General features: G+C 28.9%; 1 protein-coding gene across 11 annotated transcripts in view; it reads right to left on the bottom strand.

Annotated features, from left to right (window-relative positions):
* Nucleotides 1–11,864, bottom strand: part of LOC124357593 (vinculin) — a 64,097-nt gene extending 52,233 nt beyond the window's left edge. For 7 of the 11 annotated variants that reach the window (XM_046809518.1, XM_046809552.1, XM_046809560.1 and 4 more), the window contains exons 1-2: nucleotides 11,581–11,863; nucleotides 2,148–2,255 (exon numbers count right to left, since the gene is read on the bottom strand). In XM_046809518.1, the coding sequence (XP_046665474.1) occupies nucleotides 2,148–2,255; nucleotides 11,581–11,637 (165 nt within the window). In that variant the 5' untranslated portion in view covers nucleotides 11,638–11,863. Of the gene's footprint in view, nucleotides 1–2,147; nucleotides 2,256–11,580 lie in introns of all 11 variants that reach the window. The other 4 variants (XM_046809544.1, XM_046809535.1, XM_046809526.1 and 1 more) reach the window with 3 other exon arrangements.
* Between the last annotated feature and the right edge of the window lie 9,265 nt (nucleotides 11,865–21,129).

The following is a 21,129-nucleotide window of genomic DNA, read 5'->3' as shown; positions in this document are numbered from 1 at the left end:
GATATTAATGGTTATAGGACTAGAAAGAAAGGTTCGCTTGATTTAGAGCAGATAAGAAGACTTGAAAAAACAAGAAGCAGTAATTTAATTTTAAGATTAGAACTATTTAAAAAATTACCTGAAATGGCCTGGAAAAATAAGTTCAAACAAGTATAAAAAAATGGCTTATAGACCAACATGTTATTTTATTGGTGATTACCTGGCCTGTAATGTTAGTTCTTTCAGTTTTTAAATATTTCTTAAATATTGTATTGTTTTTTCTTAATGTATAAATTTATAATGTTGTTTATTACTATTTACTGTTTTGTAAATATTTGATTGTGATTTAACATTTTTATAAAATATCCTTAGAGTGTATATTCTTGGTACAGTCTGTTATTGCTATTCATTACTTTATAGTCAATAGTCAGACTACTTTCCATAATATGTACTAAGTACAAAGAACAATGTTACCTACAATGTAATACTAATATTAATTTTAAAACATAAATAATAAAATGGTAATATTAGTTTATTTAAAAGTAATAAATTACATCTTACCAATTTATCTTTGATTCTTCTTTAATTAATTCATTGGTTATTATATTAAAAAATTCATCTAAAGAATATAGACAATTATGTTAAATAATCCTTTACTTCTTTTTAAAATTTTAACAGATGTTTTCATTAAAAATTTTGTTGATAAATTATGTAAATATCTCACACCTCTGTAATATGCATTCTTTTTATAAAATTCAAGATTGTGTTTTGAGATATTCTAGATATGGTCTGTATCAGTAAAAGAAAATAATATTATGACTTTGTCTATAGCATCAATAATTTTATGCTTAACAACTATAAAATATTCTTTGTTCATGAAAAATTATAGTAATGTATAAAGGATAAAAATATTGTTTAGTAAAATAACTCTTTTTTTCTTATTGTTTGTAGTTGTTATTTTTATTAAGTTGGCCCTCTACCAGCCATTTTGACCAAAAAGGTATAAAATGTTCCAATAAATACAATTTAATTTTTTAGTTTGCTGTTCATGTAGATTTTATGAGCAGTTGTTTGCATAGCAATATGACACTAACAAAATAAGAATAGGTGTAATCAGTTACGATCAAGGGTATTGATGCCTTAGCGTTTTTCACACATAAAAAGTAAAATTTTGACAATAACTAATCAATTAAATCACATAATTAAGAAAACTCACAGGATGCAGTAACATGATTTTACCTTTACACACAGTACACATACATAAATAAATATTTAAAATGCAATACAATAAATTTGAACATTTCAATCCTGTTAATAATTACCAAGCTAACGTGATAAGTGAGAGATAAACAACAGAAATAAATTGAAATATGACTCTAAATGGAAGCACATACATGGTTGGAAAGTTTATGTTCAGAACATTTATGGGATCTAACAATGAATAATTATTGAACTCTTTGAGTGCTGTGGCATAGGCATATCAGAGTGGTAAAAATATTGTAAACTGCTTGCATCGATTGGCCTCCATATTTGGGCAATATTTAATATAGTACATAGTTGAAATATCCTAGTAACAATTTAGCTGCATTCATTATGGTTTTATGTATCGATGAATGCCGGTTTTTCTTTTCTTCCTTGTAGGCTCTCAAAAACTCATGTCTGAAGAATGACTCTTTATTATTGAACTTAAATAATAACTGGACTTTGAAAAATACAATGTTAACAATTACATAACCAAGAATCTATGCTTCTATACCATATATCCAAAACTAATATTGGTACGATAGTTAGAAGATGGTGTATTTTGAGCTTACTCACCTGATCAGCGTTGACAGAAACTATGTAAATAAACACTTACACTTTACTTACATCAACAAAAAACATTTCTTTGAAATACAGACAGACAGCATACTCATTGTAATTTTAGTTTCCTTCAGATATGAAGACATAATAGAAACTACATGTTGACTACCAATCAGAACACTAACTTACTAGATATGAAGGTAAACAGTGCAAAACAAAGAGAGAATTTAAAATCTTTAACTTTTTTAAATATATGTTATTGTATGAATTATTCTTCTCCCGCTGCATTAGCCTTCAGTACACAAACACAGCCAGTAAGATATGAACCTAAGATTGCAAAAAATTTATGAATCTTATTTTCTGACCTTAACAAGATTGGCAACGGCACAACTGACTGCCTGGACCGGCCTCTCCAAGTCTGGCATTGCATTGCCATCTTCTGCTTCTTCATGAAGAATAACCAATCTTGAAACCTGAAAACAATTATGAATTAATTAAGATTTACTGTGTAGGAGGTAGCAATATTTAAAGTGTTCAACTTTGTACAATTTTGCAGTAATACATTGCCAATAAACTTTTAAAACATGACTTAATTTATGAGCAAACATTTCAATAATTATGAAATTTTATTTTTAAAAGAAATAAAAAAATAAAATATTCCTCAACGCTTATGAAACGATTTTTATGCAGAAGAACCAAAATGATTTCGTAAATAACGAGCCTGGATCTTTCCAAAATTCACTGTTATTGCATTTAATCTAATTAAATATTAATTTTTAAATATATAGTAGATATACTTCCTGGTGTTTAAAATTGTATCTCTTTGTATTTTTAATGACATGTGTTTTTATTTAAGTCTAAATAGTTTGTATTATTACTTTACTTTTATTTCAGTTATGTAGGTCTGATGGTGTGTTCATTGAACACGAAAGGCCTCATAAAAATAAAATTTTATAATTATTGGAGTGTTTGCTCATAAATGAACTATTTGATTCCAATAAAAAGAAGCTGGAAGAATGTATTTTAAAACATTATGAAAAAAACATAACATGAATAAAAAACATTGTTAATGGCAATTCAAATTTTGAACAAAATCATCTCCAAGTCCACTGAAATAAATGGTTCAGTGGTTAAGAAGACTGCAATATCCCAACATTATTTGGTCTAACAATACTGAATGAACAAAATGAACATTCTTTACAAACGTACAGCTAAGGTCAAATGAAATATACACAACGAACAATATATCGCTTTTAGTTTGGCAACACTAGTATTCTGTCTGCCCGATTGGGCTGATAGCAACATAATTTAAGACAAGAAAATATGAACAACCATGAATGTGTTTTATAATGTCTTTATTGTAATAGATGTAAATACTAGGGAAACTAAATCAATTAATGCTAAGAGAAAATACGTTTTATATATGTTAAAAGGATATACAGGATGTTCAGAATAGTGTGTCTTACACTTCTGTGGGTGACAGTACTTACGATTTGAAACAAAAAATGTCCTGTAACATAGGTAAAGAAATGTGTTGTTTAGCAGTTAGCCGCCACTTTGTATTTTTTTATTTAAAAAAATATTTCTAGAACTAGTAAAGCTACAGATGCTTAACTAGGCAGATAGGTTATGACAAATAAGAGGAATTTTTTTTAATAACCATGAGATTAGCTTTCATATTAACAAAATGGCTCCTGTTAAAAATTTTAAAATTCAAATAATAACCAAATCCAGTAAAGTTATACAAAATTCACAGAAAACAAACTATTTTGCAATTTTATTACAATTCTAATGTTACTTTTTTCAATGATATTAGTCAACGCATAAGCGAGCACGGTAACTTCAAAGGTATGCTTGCGCAAGCTGGAGGAATTCTTTACAATTTCCATCCAAAAACAAGCTCTAATCTAGATTATTTTAATATAGTCTGTGGACTCTAATTTTACAATCTGCTACTCTGAATGAGTCTTCTATTTCAAAGTTAGTTGAATATTGGATACTGTAGTATTATCTGGAGGCCACAATTTTTGGATGAGTTTTCCTTGTCAGGGATAAAAATAAATTACAGTATTGAAAAGAAAACTTTATTTACCCAACTTTGAAATTTACAAGTCATTATGTCAAACGGTTATCGTATTCAGCCTTTGAAAAGGAAGTAAGGTTGGTGAGAATTTATTTGAATGCTGCTACTTCCGGTAAGCTTGTCTATTCTATTGGTCGCCACCAAGTGCACTCTTTCATGACTCTTACTGTAGATTTATTTGGAGGTGATTTGATGACAGGAAGTAAGACTCGTTGGGTTTTTTCGATTCATTATGAAACAAGGAAAGTAATAGTAACATATCATGGAGTTTATTTTGGTCCCCAAAAAGGAAAATTTGTCCAAAAATAGTGGCCTCAGGATAATACCAAAGTACCCAGCATTACAAGCTAACTATTAGTTTCAGCAACCAATAAATCAATTTCATCAGGAATCATAATTTAATCAATTGTTGTCCACTGCCTTCTGGAAAATTAGTTCAAAATTTGATGTTCTTGTCTTGGATCAAAATTGGTACAACTTCTTTTCTCTGCGCTTGAATTTCTTTCAGTGTTTTAGATTTATAACACTAGAATCAGAATAGAAGTATTGCCATTGGTATTCTATACAATATTATTTACTGTAAAACAACTGGATATTTTCCCACCAATTTTTATATGATTAGCAGATAGGCTATTCAAAATTATCATAAACAAGTATTTTCATCAATAATTACTAACATAAAAAAACTAGATACGACTCGATCTCTGTATTTTATAAGCATAAATATGTATATGTCTAAGTTTAAAACCCAAGCTCTGCTGGTATGATGGTGATTCAGTACAGTCCTAACATGGTAAGACACCAAACAGCTGTAGCACAGTCAAATATGTACATCAAAGAATATAAAATAAGATAATGTTTTGTAAATAATAAAAAATTCATCACAACAAAACAAACAGGACAGGATGTAATATGAACTATTTATAGCTTATGTTCCCTCTTTGGCAGCAGTTCCAAACTCAGTTTATCATCTTGCATTGCAATTTCGTTTAATTTTCTAAAGTTCACTGTAATTTATATTTGGATGAATTCACTTTTAAATCAAATAGCTTATTTGTTTACAGTTGACAGCTTATTAATTTAAGTTAACCATTCTAAATTAATCATTTTATTAAATCGATTGTTGAAAATAAGTAGAATTGTTTGTTAATATTGATAAATAATTGAGTATCATACATACTATACCTCTACCCTAACCTACTTGAGTAGTATAGGCTACAAAGTTCTTACTTCATTTATTTTCAATAGCATAAACCATACTAATTTCAAATTAAATTACGATATCACATTTAATAATCCTGTTTAGATTTATGCAAAATCTAAAAATATATTTTCAAGTATTCTAAGAAACAAATTGTGATTATATATGAGATTGAAAATAGAAAAATATGGCTGCAGTATAATAAGGGGGAAAGCTGCAGAGAAGCTTTCAAATCACTGCAGCTTCTTACTGTCATAGCACTATACATCCATGCAGTCGTCATCTACACCAGCCAGATGGACCTTCCTAGAAATGAAAATGCTCACTCATACCACACCAGACAAGCAACGGACTACATTCTCCCTGTACACCACACATCGCAGTTCAGCAAAAAACCTTCTTACATTGGACGCAAAATCATTAATGCACTACCACCAAATCTCAAGAACATGAAAGGGAACGAACTGAAAAGACATTTTCGAGACTGGCTGATGGAACGACCTGTATATTCATTGAAGGAGTTCTTCGATCTTCTATAAATACCACATTAATATTTGTAAAGCAAGAAATATTAATCTAAGTTTTTGTTATTATCTACTATTAACACAATTGTATTTCTTAAAGAAACAACAAATAAAGAATATTGTCTATTGTCTATTGTTTAAGTGGCCACCTCAATAATCGAATCAGTGATATTACTGATTGGGTAAACTATAGAACAATATCAAATGAAAATGTCAAACCAAATTATTTTGTAGCTGTTGTAGGTTATTTCAAAGTATTGTATAGTTCAGCTATGTTCTTATATCTAAAAAAATAATAATTTACTCATCAATTAAAACCTATATAATGTGTATTTATTAAATATAGTAAATAACAGTGTAAAACTTACTTTGTTCAAACTATTATAACAGATGGACAGTCAAAGCTGTTATAAAAGATAAACTTAACGTGTCTGTAAGCATATGACACAAACAAATAAGTGCATTTCCATTGTAGCTATTATGTACCCAATTATACTACACACTTCGAATTAATTTTCAACAATTTTGTTATTTAGTACATTAACCATGGAACTGACAATTAACATTACGTCGATCTGAATCGATTAGGGAGTGGCAATCAACATTATAATGTCGATCTGATCCAATTTAGGAGTGGCAATTAACGTTTTGTCGATCTGACATGCATCTGTTTTGACAGTAGATACGTCGACACTATTTATATACAATTTTTAACAGAAAAAATTGCTGATTTCAATGGTAAAATTTCTTTTACTGTTTTGGCAACAGTGATGTCATAAACTTGTCGAGACAGATCGTTTTCATCTAGCCTTTTTGACACAGGTATTTATCTGTTTTGGTCTTTTGTTTTAGTCACAAAACATATTTATTTTGCAAAATAGTGTTAATTATTTATAAACCACTTTATTTTGGATCTTTTTAATCGATATATAGTGTTTTTGTTGGTCATTTCATGGTTTTATATTTGACATGTTGTAATTAGTAATTTTAGATCAATCTAAGCTTTTGTGCAGTATAGTGAGTGTTTAAAAGCTACAATATTTGTTGATATATTACGGGTATGGTTTATTAAATCGCTTTATAGCTTGTTTAGCTTTACTTTTATTTCAATATGTCTCAAAATTTTGCCAATTTTTTAAATTAAAGAACTTGTTGACCTGTCAGACTCAAGACCTTGACAGTGACACCTTGGTTTTACTTTATACTTTCTGGAACTTTCGGCAAAAGTTCAAAATTAATATTTATTTATTGTAAAATTAATATAGACTAATCAGTCAAATATTTGCATATCAAAATTTATATAAGAAGAAACTTTTGATTTTTCGAAACCTGTCGCTGTCAACACCGCTTCATGCCTATGCACTTACGAGCCAACACTTGCAGGACAATTATTATTTATTATTTTGTAGTGCACACAATTCTCTTGTATATTTTGAAAACATTTGCTGTAAAAATTAAATTTTTTGCCAATTTTTGAGAATGGTTGTACTTATAGTAACAAACTTGAGTACGTTCCATCACTTTTCAAAAATACAAAATATTACAAATTAGTTACCTGTATTATTTAAGTTGCAAAACGAGCCAAAAAAATGAGTTAAGCTGTTGAGTTAAGCTCTCGAAAAATTGGGACAAAAGCGAGAAAGAACAACTAACAACAAAAAGTATATCACATTTAAAAAAATGGGTTTACAGCGTTAAAAATATTGTTTATATAATCATACCATAAGATTATATATTTTTTCATCACATTTAATATTATGTATATAAAATGTAAAAATTATCCAGCATGCCATGCCACCGGCCGCCAAACTATCTGATTGGAAATCACTTGCCTACTCGCAAATAGAAAAAGTATAGATACCCGAGTTTGAATGTTAGCAATAAACTAACTAATAGAGATTTAAATTTTGCTTGTTTATCTCTGAGTCTAGACATATAAAGCAAGTTATTTACAAAAAAATTACCAAGTTCTGCAACTATAAAAATGAAAACAAGTACCAGTTTTTGGCCCTTTACTACTAAACTACAATTTTAAACCTTCCACTGGAGGTCAAAAGCCCATATGAGTAAAACAATAAAATTTAAAAAATTAATTACGGCTTCCTCTTGCACTCAAAGGCGCAAGTGTGCGGTGCATGATTGTAGTGATTGGCAATACAGCCTTCAGCAGTTTCGTGGTTTGTACGCCCAATGAGCAGGCACCAGCCACAGTAAATTAACAAAATCTGTATAGTTAAAATGATGTTTAAAATTATAGTTATCACTTGTGTTTACAAAAATAAACAGTCGTTAAAATAAAAATAACGAGTTTATAAGCTCAATACTGCGACCAATGCTGAGTTTTTTTAACTGAGCCCGGTTGAAAATATAAGTTAAAATGGTTATCTGACAACAGCTTTAATTCATATAATAAAAAAATTACATATCTACATCAGAAATGCATCTCATATAAAACTTTGTTTTTAATAGGATTACCATTTCCTGGTTACCGACATAAAAACTTGAATTTAATGTTTGCAAACCACTTGCTTTGTATATACAGACACAGAAATAAACAAGCAAAATTTTCATTTTAATTTCACTCAACTAATTACTTTGTGATTAAGTTCAAATTCGGTTTTGTATACTTTTTTACGCAGAAGTAGTATCCAACAAATGGCTGTGCTGGTTGCTATGACAGCGGTGCAGATACACAGTGTGGCTAACACGCATAAAACAAAAATGAACATTGTATGCTTCTAAACATCTTGTCTTGACATCTGTAACTAGTATTGGAGATTTTTTATGTTATGTTACAGACAGATTTTATTTGAAACAGCAGACATTTGTAAAAGGGTAAGTACAGCCAATTAAAGCAATTTGTTGATATCTATTGAAGATAGTAATAGAACGGAATCCATTTCTATGAGATTTAAACATTGGTGTTTACAAAACAAAGAACACTACAGATTTAATACGGATGAAATTTTGTGTTTTTAAACTTTCTAAATATAAACTGATGTTAAAATAACTTCTTTTATAGCAAAATAACCATACTATTTAATTTTATTTTGTATTTTATATTAAGAGAAGAATTTTCATGTTTTCTATACATTTTTACAATGTATTAAAAATGTTATTTTGCAATTAAATTTTTTTTAATCAAACCTTTTCAAAAAAATTTCTTGTTTTAACCCTCTGTAATTTTCCTTAGTAATTTCTTTATTAAACCAGCAAGCCGGTTTTCCCAGTTTTGCAAGCTACTTTTTTATAATAATTTGTAAAAAATTGCATTTACTACAAACGTAATTGTATTTGGTATCTTTGTGTGCACAATAAACAGACGAATACAATGATAATATGTAACTATGGTAAATATTTTCATTTGAATTTTTTACCGTGAGTGGGGAAAAGTTTCTTTTGGTTTTTTTATGTAAAAAGAAATCATTTTTAAAATTATTTAATTGCCATAAACATGTTTCCGCATTCAACCATCACCAGTGTACACTGATCTGAAACTCCCTACATATATCCGTTGAATGGCAGTCGGAGGGTTAATTATTGACATTCTAAATATATTATCAACAATATATTTTTTATGAAGATATTGGTTCTGGACACTAAATTATTAGAGAACTTCAGTTTGGTTTTTGGAATGTTATTGGAATATCGCTGAACACCAATGCTATTAATAAGTACTACAGGACAAATATTTATGCTAAAAACTTTGAGAGCTTGTTGTAGCATACCGATCACACCCAGACATGAATCGTTATTTGACATTTTGTTTCTACTGATTACTAGATTAGCGTAGAACAATATTTCGTCAATATAAAACAGGTATTGTCTTATCGCAAACCCCTCCCCATCCTCAGACAGAGGTCAAAGTCGAGCGGTCTAGTAGATAATGTGATTGCAGAGTCTCGCCGCCCGTTCAGTTGGTGCGTCGCTTTGTTGTACTTCCGTGTTTTACCCCTACATTTCTCCAAACACAAAAATTCAACAAAAACAAACATTACCAAACAAAAACTAAACTCTTTATTGAAAAAAACTCACAAAACTTGTTTTTATTCTTGATCACACTCCGCCACCCAAAATGTGAGTGCCTCCGGCCATCGGAGTGCCACGGGCTACGGCAGCCCCGCGCTGATGTCGACGACAGAAAAACATCCCTCGAGATAGTACCTTTCAGTAAAATATCAAATTCTAGAGGGGCTGATCAGAAATATAAATTGAATTGTAATGGAAAGGCAATTATGTACCGTGCAAAAACTTAAATAATCATGTGATGCCGCACGGCCTGCCGTAATCGGGATTCTCGAGAAAGATAAGATAACACCGACAACAATACCGATCACAATACCTGGAAATGCTTGTTGATTGATGGAATGTTAATTCTGTTACTCAACTACATTGTTTTATAACGTTGTAAGTTCATTGAAAAAAGTTTAAGCGTTGGGGGTATATAACGGAATCTGACCCCATTAACAATAATTGATAATCGTTATAAGTTTGTAATTTTGTAATTAAAGAGTGGTTTTTTTCGTTCTATCATGTTTGTTTCTATAAATTTATATTTTTGGGTTCTTCATACTGGTGTGGTCGGTATAATCCCAAAGTACCAAAAGTTTTCATTCCAGCTTAAACCCTAGTTTATTTATTGTTTTGGAGTGCATATAATTCTCTAAATTTTGGTATACTTTTTAAACATCTATTATGAGAATTATATTTTTTGTAAATTAAAAAAATCGTATCCATAGTAACAAATGTAGCATTTCGTGTACTATTTGTGATTTTTACAATAGGATAGGCTAATTAATGTTTCAAAAGAACCAGGATACCACTATATATTTTCTGAAAATAGATAAAGTGAAGAAAAAAAATGGCTATCTCAGATTCTAATTTTTAATATATTCCTAGACTATAACCACATTTTACCAGATGTAGTCTTACAATTTAAAAAGAATATTTATTTAGTGTAAACAGTTATATTTTTAATGGTTTATAGATCATTTTGTTATACCATAAATATCTCTACATCAACCTGAAAAAATAATATATTACACATATAGGGTTTATAGTAAAAATGTATATTTTACAAAATGTTTAATGCTGGCTACGGGTACAAAACACTAAAACTGCCTGTCATCTAAGGAAAAATTACTGCCAGTTTTAGAGTTAAAAGAACTGTTTCTAATTAGTTGTAAATAATTTTAATAAGAAGTTTTTTTATTCAAAGGTTTAGACATTTTTATACAATTTGATTTGATGGTGGCCACATATTAAATTGCAGCCAAAATTTCCCATCTGTAGGCCTAAGTATATAAACTGTAATACATAAATATATTAGCCTATATGACTATTCAAACTCTGTAGGGATCACTTATTAAAAATTGACTTTCATGCAGGTAAATAATATAGGCTAGATTTTTAGAGAAGTAAGGTTAAAATATGATTCCAAAATTTATTAGCTCTTCCTCAGGCCAGAAAAATTAATCCATAAACTTCAAAATACAAAAGAGCTAATCCAATAAATACAAATAATATAAACTTAGATATATGCAATCTACTAGGCCTACTTCATTCCAAGAAAATTATAACAGAAGAAAATAAGGAAACAATATTCATGTCCATATATAGACATGTGTCACAAAGTGACGTCATCTGACAGCTGATTATTATTGTGCATGAAAAACTGCTACTGTACTCCTATGGCTATTAATATTCATTATGATTCAACTGAAGACTTAATGATGGGCCTTGCATTTTTATCCTAAGTAAATATTACAGTTTACAAAAAGAATTCAATTAAAATGTGTATCAACTTATAATTAAGGTTATTTATAGATATTCTGATTATATTAATTTTCAACTGGGAATGCCGAACATTATAAGGTTAAACCACTCCTTGAATTAGTTTGACCTGATGTCAGATGATCTGATAACGCCAATTAGCTATTTAAAGCTAACCACAACATATCTTGAGTTTTAATTGAAATAGGTTTTTTTACCTGCTGGGCTACAGGCTCCAAAATGCCCTCTATTGTTTTAGTGTGAAAAACAGGCATTTTCACCCAAGATTTATACTGGATAACGAACTACTAATATTTAAATACAATTCTACAATGTAAACGGGATTCTGTAAGTGAAATCCACAATAATGTTCAACTTATTAACAACAAAAAACATAAAGCATTGACAGCCACCAGACTAAAAAGACAAGAAATGAATAAAACTGGCTCGCTCACAACCGAGATCTAACAACGACAACGAAACGAAATGAAAACTGGACTGACAGAACTGAACGAGATTAGGAATCGGTCTAAAGGAACGAAACAAGGATGCTGAACATCTGTTTCTGAGAATTGTATTTTTTTACAAAAAGCATGACCTACTAATACTAGTTGAACTATTAAAAAACAGGCTTATTTATACTATACACTGTGGAATTACAAATTCGTAAGAATTTACTAAATTTAAAGCTCAAATTTTTTAGGGAAATGTCATTTTGATTTAATACGGTATTTAGTCATCTTAAATCTTATATTAAACTCTATAATATGACAAAATGTATTAAAATATTATATTAATTCAGTCATATATTAAATAATTAATATAAAAGTGAAAGAGAACTAAATATGCGAAAACGTGTTTACTGAAATAAATGCCAACCATTAATTAATTAATAGTGATGGATTCCTTTGAATATGAAGCTTAAAAGAGGGATATACGAGTATGTATTTTTAGGTCACGTCTCCCCTTTGTTAACAAAAATGTTACCAATACACATTTTGTCTGCTTTGAAGGATTTTTTATATTTGTTAACAGAATTTTGATGTTTTTTATAAAATTCGGTATTAATATTTTAAAACGTCTATAAATGCCTCTCATAGTCTCTGGTGCGTACGACGTGGTTATATAGTGAGTTGGTTCTGTGCAGTGACATTTTTGGATTGTCTCACAGTCTGGATTAACAGATATAATGCTAAGTTTGTTGACGTACAACTTATTATGTTTTGAAATCAGATTATGGTGCGTTAAAAATCATTACCCTTTGATTAATTGCAATTTTTAAGATTAAAGACTTGTCTCCTAACGAAAAGGATAATTTCAATTCTAGAAACATAGTGGTATTTTTTAACAAATAACGATAGCAAATGCAATCCTATTATACTTTTGAATCATCTTTCGCCAATAACAAAATTTAAACAACAAATGAGAGGAAAGACAACATTAGAAGTAAATGGCCTTTTTTTTACAAAAAAAAGGCAGCATTATAAAAATGTTAAAAGCTATTTAAAATCTAAAAAACGACTTCAGGAAACATACAACCCAGTTTAACAAGGTTCTTCTTTAGTGATAAAACAGCCAATACAATTAGAGCTATAATACTACTGCTGGCTTAAAATTTTAAGACAACCACCACACTAACATACGGGTATTTTTAAGTAAGTGATATATTAGAACACACATTGTGAAGTGCAGCTGTGAAAGGAATTTGAGATAGTGAATACATCTGAATGAAACAATGATATTTCTCCCATGCTGGATGATACTGATCAGTTTAACCAAAACATTCACACAGCTAGTGGATCCTGCCCCTATTTTTGCATTATCAAAAATATATCCAATAAGTTACTGTTGCTACTGTGTTTGTCATACTGTAGTAATTTAATATTTTAATAATAGGAAAGTTTCTCTCTATCTACAAAGCTATAATAGTCAAACCCAATCCCAAAAAGAGCCCCCGAGTGCTTATAATGTAGGACAGGGTATTTGGAAGGTTTTATGTATTTTCTTTCTAACAAGTTAGCCACTTTCTTTCCTCATTAAAATCACTTCATGCAAGATTGTTCAACTGCCACAAATTTGTTTTAGCAATGACTGGCCATTTGGTTTAGTGAGATCAGGTTGACCTTGACTACCAAAATATATTTGACAAACTACCTCAACATATCTTTGGAGAAAATGTTCATATTTTAAATATTTACCAGACAAACTAACTAAATGAATTCCTATCTTTTAAGAGAGATTTAGAAGACACATTTTGTGAAGTGCACTCTGATGTTACCAATTCTCAGAATTAGTGCCAAAAATCTAAACCTTCTTCTTGTTAATAAATCCCATAATATCTATCTTTAACTGTAATTTTCATTGATGCTAATAAGATACTGATCGTTGGTGGCATACTATTTATTTTAGAATTAGCCATTAATTCTTCTATTTTGTTGACAGAAATCTATCAAATGGATATTTGATTTTTTAAGTTCTATTTTGTCAGGTGTCAGTAAGAGAATCTGTGTAGTGTAGGAGTAAGTAGAATAGAGATCTGAAAGCCTCCTACTTTCAACAATCAGTTACAACTGCACCAGTTTAAATATACAACTGATGTGGATACCCAGGATCAGCTATATTATATTAGTGTTCCTAGGCAGTTGAATACAACTCCCATCAGCTTCAATGACACAGTTTTAAGTGCATTTGAATAAGTGTTATAAAGTAACAAACTGAAACTGAATATAAATTTTGGACATAACAGAATATAACAAATAATATAACGGAATGTATCAATTAATTGCCAATTGATTGCTTTTTATACTCAAATGTTTGGATTTAATTGACCAAATTTTGTAGAAAACTATTGAAAAGAAAAAACTTACATTTTTAATTTGATTTCAGCTGAGGAAACAGATCCAATACTTGTACTAAAATTACTTTACAAGGAAATAAAGTTTTATACATCCTATATAAAACCAATTTCTTTGATTTTTTGTTTATTTATTCTCTTCACTTCCATGTACTGTTTTGGAAAAGACATGCAATATATTTATTTTGTAAGTAAAATACCCAATTACACAAGTATAGTTTGTAATTTTCTTTAATAGTCTGTAACTCGTACAATGTTTAGATATACAACGTACAATAAGAGTTTAAATTAAAGGTGTAAATATATTGCTAAGCAAAAGTAGAAATCAAGCAGCAGACAAAAGTTATCAGCATTAGTTGAGTAGCCTGTTGCACCAGGTGTTTCTGCGCATGTTTATTTGGTGTAACTGATATAAAGAAATTGATGGGTTACTCCAGGCTATCCCTAGAGTGAAAGGTTAATATAATAGTAAAACACAAGTTAAAAATTCGTGGTAATACACAATTACAACTCTACTAAACATTTTAATAAGTTTCCTAAACTTGTCAGAAAATTATCGCTAAATCAATTCAAAAGTTCTGCCACAATTCTCATATTATTTATTTCTCAAATTTTGGGTAATTATTAAACTTTTTTAATTTGTTATACTGCTTTCTTTTTCTTAACTTACTAGTTTAATGCTGGTACAGCAAGAATAACAGTACAAGGTGGATAGTACTTACAAAAACTTTACTCTGGCAAAAGGCAGAATTTGAACCTCCGTGAACTCAAGATTCATGATCATTGGACTGTGTGTACATTGGTTCTCCTAATTTTCTTAAGTATTGTTTAAGCTAATGCAAGACTTCAATATCCTTCTCTGTAAATCCATGCAAAAAAGCCAATGAAAAATTATTTTGGTAACTAGAGGACTTTGAAGCACTTCAATGAAGAAGCACTTGGGATTACTAGCACAAAACCTGTGCTTTATTACAGCTAGGTACAGACTGAAGTAAGAATGATGTGAGTGATGACTGGTGACGACAGGTCTGAGTGGAACGGAGACTACATGATAGTCCACAGCTGATCGACCCTCTCTCTGTCAGGTAACATTTAGAATCCCAATCTTCACTCTAACACATCTAAACACACCAATTTTTAACACCTTTGCTCAAAATGAAGTAAGACAATTAATAAATGTATTTTAGGAGCAGAAATTCCCTTTACAGTACGGTAAATTTATCATATCAGTATGAAAATAATAGAAAATTATTTAAAGGTCAGAATAGCAATTTATAATGAAATATGTACTTTTATAGTGGTTTGAAAAAATTATTTATAAGTTGTGCTCATTTAAGTGAAACAATTATCACAATAAATACGAGTTGTGTAACCAGAACTGCCATTATTACAAATCTACAAAGTTGCGTAAGTGTTCAAAATACGTGAATAAAGATGTACAAATGTTACACTAATATCGGTAGTTGACTAGTTCTTAGTGGAGTAATTACAACGACTTTTTGGAGGGAGAGGATTAATCTAAATGAAGAGGACACTACACCAGGAGGTATGGAATAAAGATAAATACAAATAATTAGAATAGCTCTAATCATAGTAAAATATGTAACTGCTGTATTTCAAACAAGATGGTCTTCCGTTACATAAATCAACTTTTAAATTGTTAACCCTTTTTGGGGGTTATAACTATTTCCACTTAGTTATACTATTTCCACTAGTATAACTAGTTCCACTGCTGGTTCCAATATATTTTTTTGTATTAATTTACAACACTAAATTTCTCAGGAAGATAATTTAAAAAAAAAAAAAGGATTATTATGGGTTGATTTCTTTCTCAGAAAGATATAAATAACACACAATTAATATACTAACAAACAATATTTAATCCCAGTTCAACCTTAATATCTTCAAAACACCAACTTTTCAAACATTTCCAAAACACTCTTATACAGGCAACATTAAAATTTATCACATGCACAAAAGAATAGTATGAGGATCCCAAAACCTTGACGTTGCTTAACATATTTGGTGCTTTTTTTGAGACTAACACAAACAATACATATAATTTGGAATATGATAATACTAACAATATATTGCACAGTGTTTTTGGTACAGTGAACAATTACCAAAAAGTAAGCATACAAGCACAGTGATAAAATATCTAAGAAATGTAAACTAAAATATAAACTCTAAAAATAAACAACAATAAAAATCAACATCAATAAACCACACATTTTTCTTTAACGATAAAAATCAAGTCTTTCAATATAAGTGTATTGCATAAGAGAAAAACAAAATTAAATTTTGCTGAATAAACTAATTTGTCAATGATACAACTAAACATTTACTTATGTAATAAATTATTTAATGTTCAAATGACAGGGTTTATAATACATACAACAGTATTAAACTATAAATATCTTTAAAACAATAAGTAATCGAACTACTACCAACATTAATTTTACTTTCTTTACAGTCTGCTTCAACAATTACATGATATTTCAAAACAAATAAACAACAAGAGTTGTCAAGGAAAACGAATGAAGATTTAGTAATTTACACAATTTAAAACAAAACTCACAAATACCGTGACTGGATTTATACAAATATTAAAAATAAAACTAAAAACTTCTGGCAAGTTTATTTTACATTTAAACACTAAACAGTCAGTTTGGTTATGAAAAATAACTAGAAAACAGGTAACAATTATTCCACTTTATTTGGTCCCAAATATTAAAATGGAAATATTTGGAATGTGTTCACACAATATAACACCCAATACTACATCAATCACAACTCGCACACTCTCGTATTTTAGTCCAAGGCACAGTTAATACATACAAGAGACACAGCTTAAGTACAAGAGAACCTTGCGAGCAGGTGCATATTTTGGCACCCACAAAAATACAACAGTTAAAAGCAACACTGTAAGTTACATGATTATGATAAGTCAAATGAGTGCAGTTTTCTCAAACACTGTAAACAAAATTGCAATTGAACGAATAAATCTTAATGCTAGCTCATTAAAATTGAAATAAAATTACCTATTTCAAGAATAAAATTTTAATTTCAGCATTGATATAAAATATGAATGGTGGTTCGTAAATAAATTACATGATACATTTTAATATTAAGTATATATAACCTTACTCTTTTTTTGGAACATTACAATAGAACTTTTATGGTGGTTTATGTGACCTTATACTCCAAAACACAAATTTTTAAGGTAATGAAAGAAGATATTATAATTTAGAAGATTATGTATCTGATAGTTTGTTTACTCAAAAATATTTTGACATTTAATATGTTTATATAAAATACATTTATAAGCAAACCGATACATCCATAATATTACTTTTATCAGCTGTAACACAAAATTACGTACAGCTTTAGGTTTGCATTAGAAAGGTAAGAATAGTGAATAATTGTCTTGGAGTTGTGAATTGGTGAAAAGAGAACAATGTATGTTAATTACTATATGAATGAGCCACAAATTAATTTAGTTTAGGAAGATAACAAACAAAAAAGTACAAAATAAAATAAATAATAAAAACGAAAGTGGGTCTTTTGACCAAATCAGTTTGTTTACTGCATTTACAATCTGAAATTCAATTCTGTCTTCTTATTTACAATAAGATTTGGCTTACTGCTTTGTAGAATATTTAACACAAACACATTTGATACGTAAACATGGCTAGACAATAATGTTATACACAGAAGAGACCCGAAATGTTCCAATAACTGTGAAGAGAAAGGCACCACTAAAAAACCAAAGAGGAAGATAATTAACAAAATTGGAAGACCAAATGAAATATTCGGCTCAGAACTAGAAGTGGAGGGATAAATGCACGGAATTCAAATTTCAAGAAGATCAGAGTATGTGATAGCATAAGCGCAGTATGTACACATTTGCACTGTTACTGACAAATCATACATACAAAGATGGGGTTATATATGTAAACGAATTATAAACTTCGAGATAATGTGTGATCGAAGCTCTTGGTGAAATCTAAATCAAGCTAGAAAGGAAGGGCTCAGTTAGGCTAATAAAGTTGAATTTTATGGTTTCATTATTCATACTCATCATGTATCTATCCTGGTGCTCCCATTATAAATGCTTTTCCTCCAGACTGAAAAAAACAAGAACTTGATTTAGCTTTATACTTTAATTTGAGACAACTCAAGTATCTTTACAGGTTTCATCAGGTTGGCCTGTATGTAGATCTCTCTCCTTCATGTATGTTACCTAATTCAAAAACCTATGTAAACGGCCTTTTACCCAAAATGAAAGCAAATTGCAGAGTATAGCAAAATTAGTTTTGGTTATTCAATTGAGTAATTATATGCTCAATACATTTAAGATATTGACATTGTAATTTATGTGGTATATGCAGAAAATGTTGAGATAAAGATAATAAATTAATGTTAAATAATCATGTCACAAATGACTAGGCGTTTTAGGATCAATCTTAATCTCTACAAGAAACTATAATGTTTAAAAAAGCCTGCACTGGTCAGCTGTTGTGTAAACAGATATAGTGTAAATAAATTTAAAACTACCTTTACTGTTTTATTGTTGAAAGTATTTTAAACACAACTGGCTGCAAAGATCTATAACCACGAGGTTTTTATTTATCAAATCTACATACATAAACAATTAGTCTATATCATAGCCTAATCATAGCTCAGTGGTTGTATATCAGATTAATAACCAAAGGGTTAGTGGCTTAAACTGTTGGTTTGGATTAAGAGTGAAAAATAAACCACAAAATGTTACATTTATTGCACTATATTTAGTCCGTAAAATTACGAAATGTATAATACAATATAAATATTTCAAACACAAATCTATATACATGAAATAATAAATACCCAATATTGTACAAATGTTTTAAACAAAACAGTGATCAAAGTTTTTGGTAAAATTTAATAAGAAATGAGATCCTTCTCAGGCAAATGTCAGTTTTTAAATTTATAATAAGCCATAGTGATTACTACTTACTTTATTTAATCCTTCATAGGGTCATTAAAGTAAGGGTCTGAGTTATGATCAAACTTGTTGAAATATTTGTAACAATTTACTGTAGTATATAATGGTTATATATAGATACAAAAAATTTCGATAAAGCCCCAAAATAAAATTAAGTAAATATTGAATCACTCGATTTTAATTCATAATTATATTATGTTATCAAATAATTTAAAAAAATATTAGTAGGAACAAAATTTAATTTTTTGGCAAAACTGTACACTTTTAAAAACAATAATTTTAACAAAGTTATTAAAGCAGTGGTATAAATATTCAAAATACAATCTAGTCTATTAAATAAAGTAATATTTGAGTGAATGTAATTTGTAGATGATTAACCAAGCATCCATCAATTGATGGAAGCATCATATGATTTTTTTCTGGTGTCCTTCTAGGGTTAGAAATTTGTTTAAACATTGCTTAAGATATTGAAAGAGAACTCTCTTCAAACGTCATTAAACGTAAATTTAAATATTACCTCAATCAAATCTACAGTTTGCTGTTAATTTTACTAATTATCTTTAGTATTTGTGGTAACAATTTTTTCCAGACTAATTAAAATACACATAATATAAATACATTTAAAGTAAATACATAAAATACTAAATAGACAACAAAATATAAAAAATTTAAAATACTTAACATAATTAATTTTAAAAGACATTTATATATAAAACTATTTGGTTTTAAATACATCAAAATAACAAATAATATTGGTAACTGTACCAAAATAGCATAACTACATAGAATTCAATATAACATATCAACACAAAATGATAAAATATGCAAAGCAACATAACTATGTAATTCAATAAAAAACAAAATAATACCCTCGGTTTGCTTAATCCTGAAAAATAAAAATGTTCGTTACGTATTTCTTTACGTTGATGATCAAATTTCGATTTTAAAACAAACAAGAACATGTTCATTCTAAAATATATGCAACCAAGTGATTATTGAAAAACTGAAAATCTTATCCCTTCAATGTTATTGATAATGCTATTACAATGATGGATTGATACATGTATTATTATTGACTATTGTAATAGCCTAAATAACGTATCATACATTTAATTAAAATACATAAAATCAATTATATACGCCTTCACTTTATAACCTACATTAATGATTGAATTATAAATGAATATTGCACCAGACATTCATGAATGAGCCCCTAACCACTTAATTATAGAAGTGGAGCTAATTTTTAACAACACGAAATTTAAATTAATCAGAAATTAATTTATTAAATGTAATTAAATAGGATCTGTGATCACATTATTAATCTTATTTTTAAGTAAGCTAAAGAAAAGAATGTAGCCAAGTTGTAGGGTTAAATTGACATAACTATTTTCTATTATGATCAAGATTATAGACAAATTGAAATTAAATACAGAAGTATCTCAATATTCACAGTTCAAGAATATCATTATGCAGATTATTGTTAGCTTGTAAACAGTTTCCTACCAATCGGTCATTATGAAAAGATGTGATGATGTTGCAAATTTCAGGTATGTATTTTGCTCTTTATCTATCTTTTTAGATAATGTAAGTAGAACCTAAAGCTTTAGGAAACTTGGTTCAATAACTGGAAGATAAAATGCTTCAAATTGGTTTACATTGTTCATTATAGAAATCACCTGCACAACATCTTAACATACTATACAGCAGGTGTAGAGCCTAAGAAAAAAATGTTATATAGTATAGTGGTCCCTATATTTTACCTGCTAAATAAACAATACATACTACATTTAAATATTCAACATTATTGTTAGAATTAAGCAATTTCAATAAAAGACTAATAAATTCAGACAAAATGCTAATTATTTATCATCAGAAATTGTTCATAACGGATTTTATTAAAAACAATTCAATAATGATACAAAA

The sequence above is a fragment of the Homalodisca vitripennis genome, chromosome 1, assembly GCF_021130785.1.
Source record: "Homalodisca vitripennis isolate AUS2020 chromosome 1, UT_GWSS_2.1, whole genome shotgun sequence".
Taxonomy (NCBI): Eukaryota; Metazoa; Arthropoda; class Insecta; order Hemiptera; family Cicadellidae; genus Homalodisca; species Homalodisca vitripennis.
This window is presented reverse-complemented; position numbering and strand designations above follow the sequence as displayed.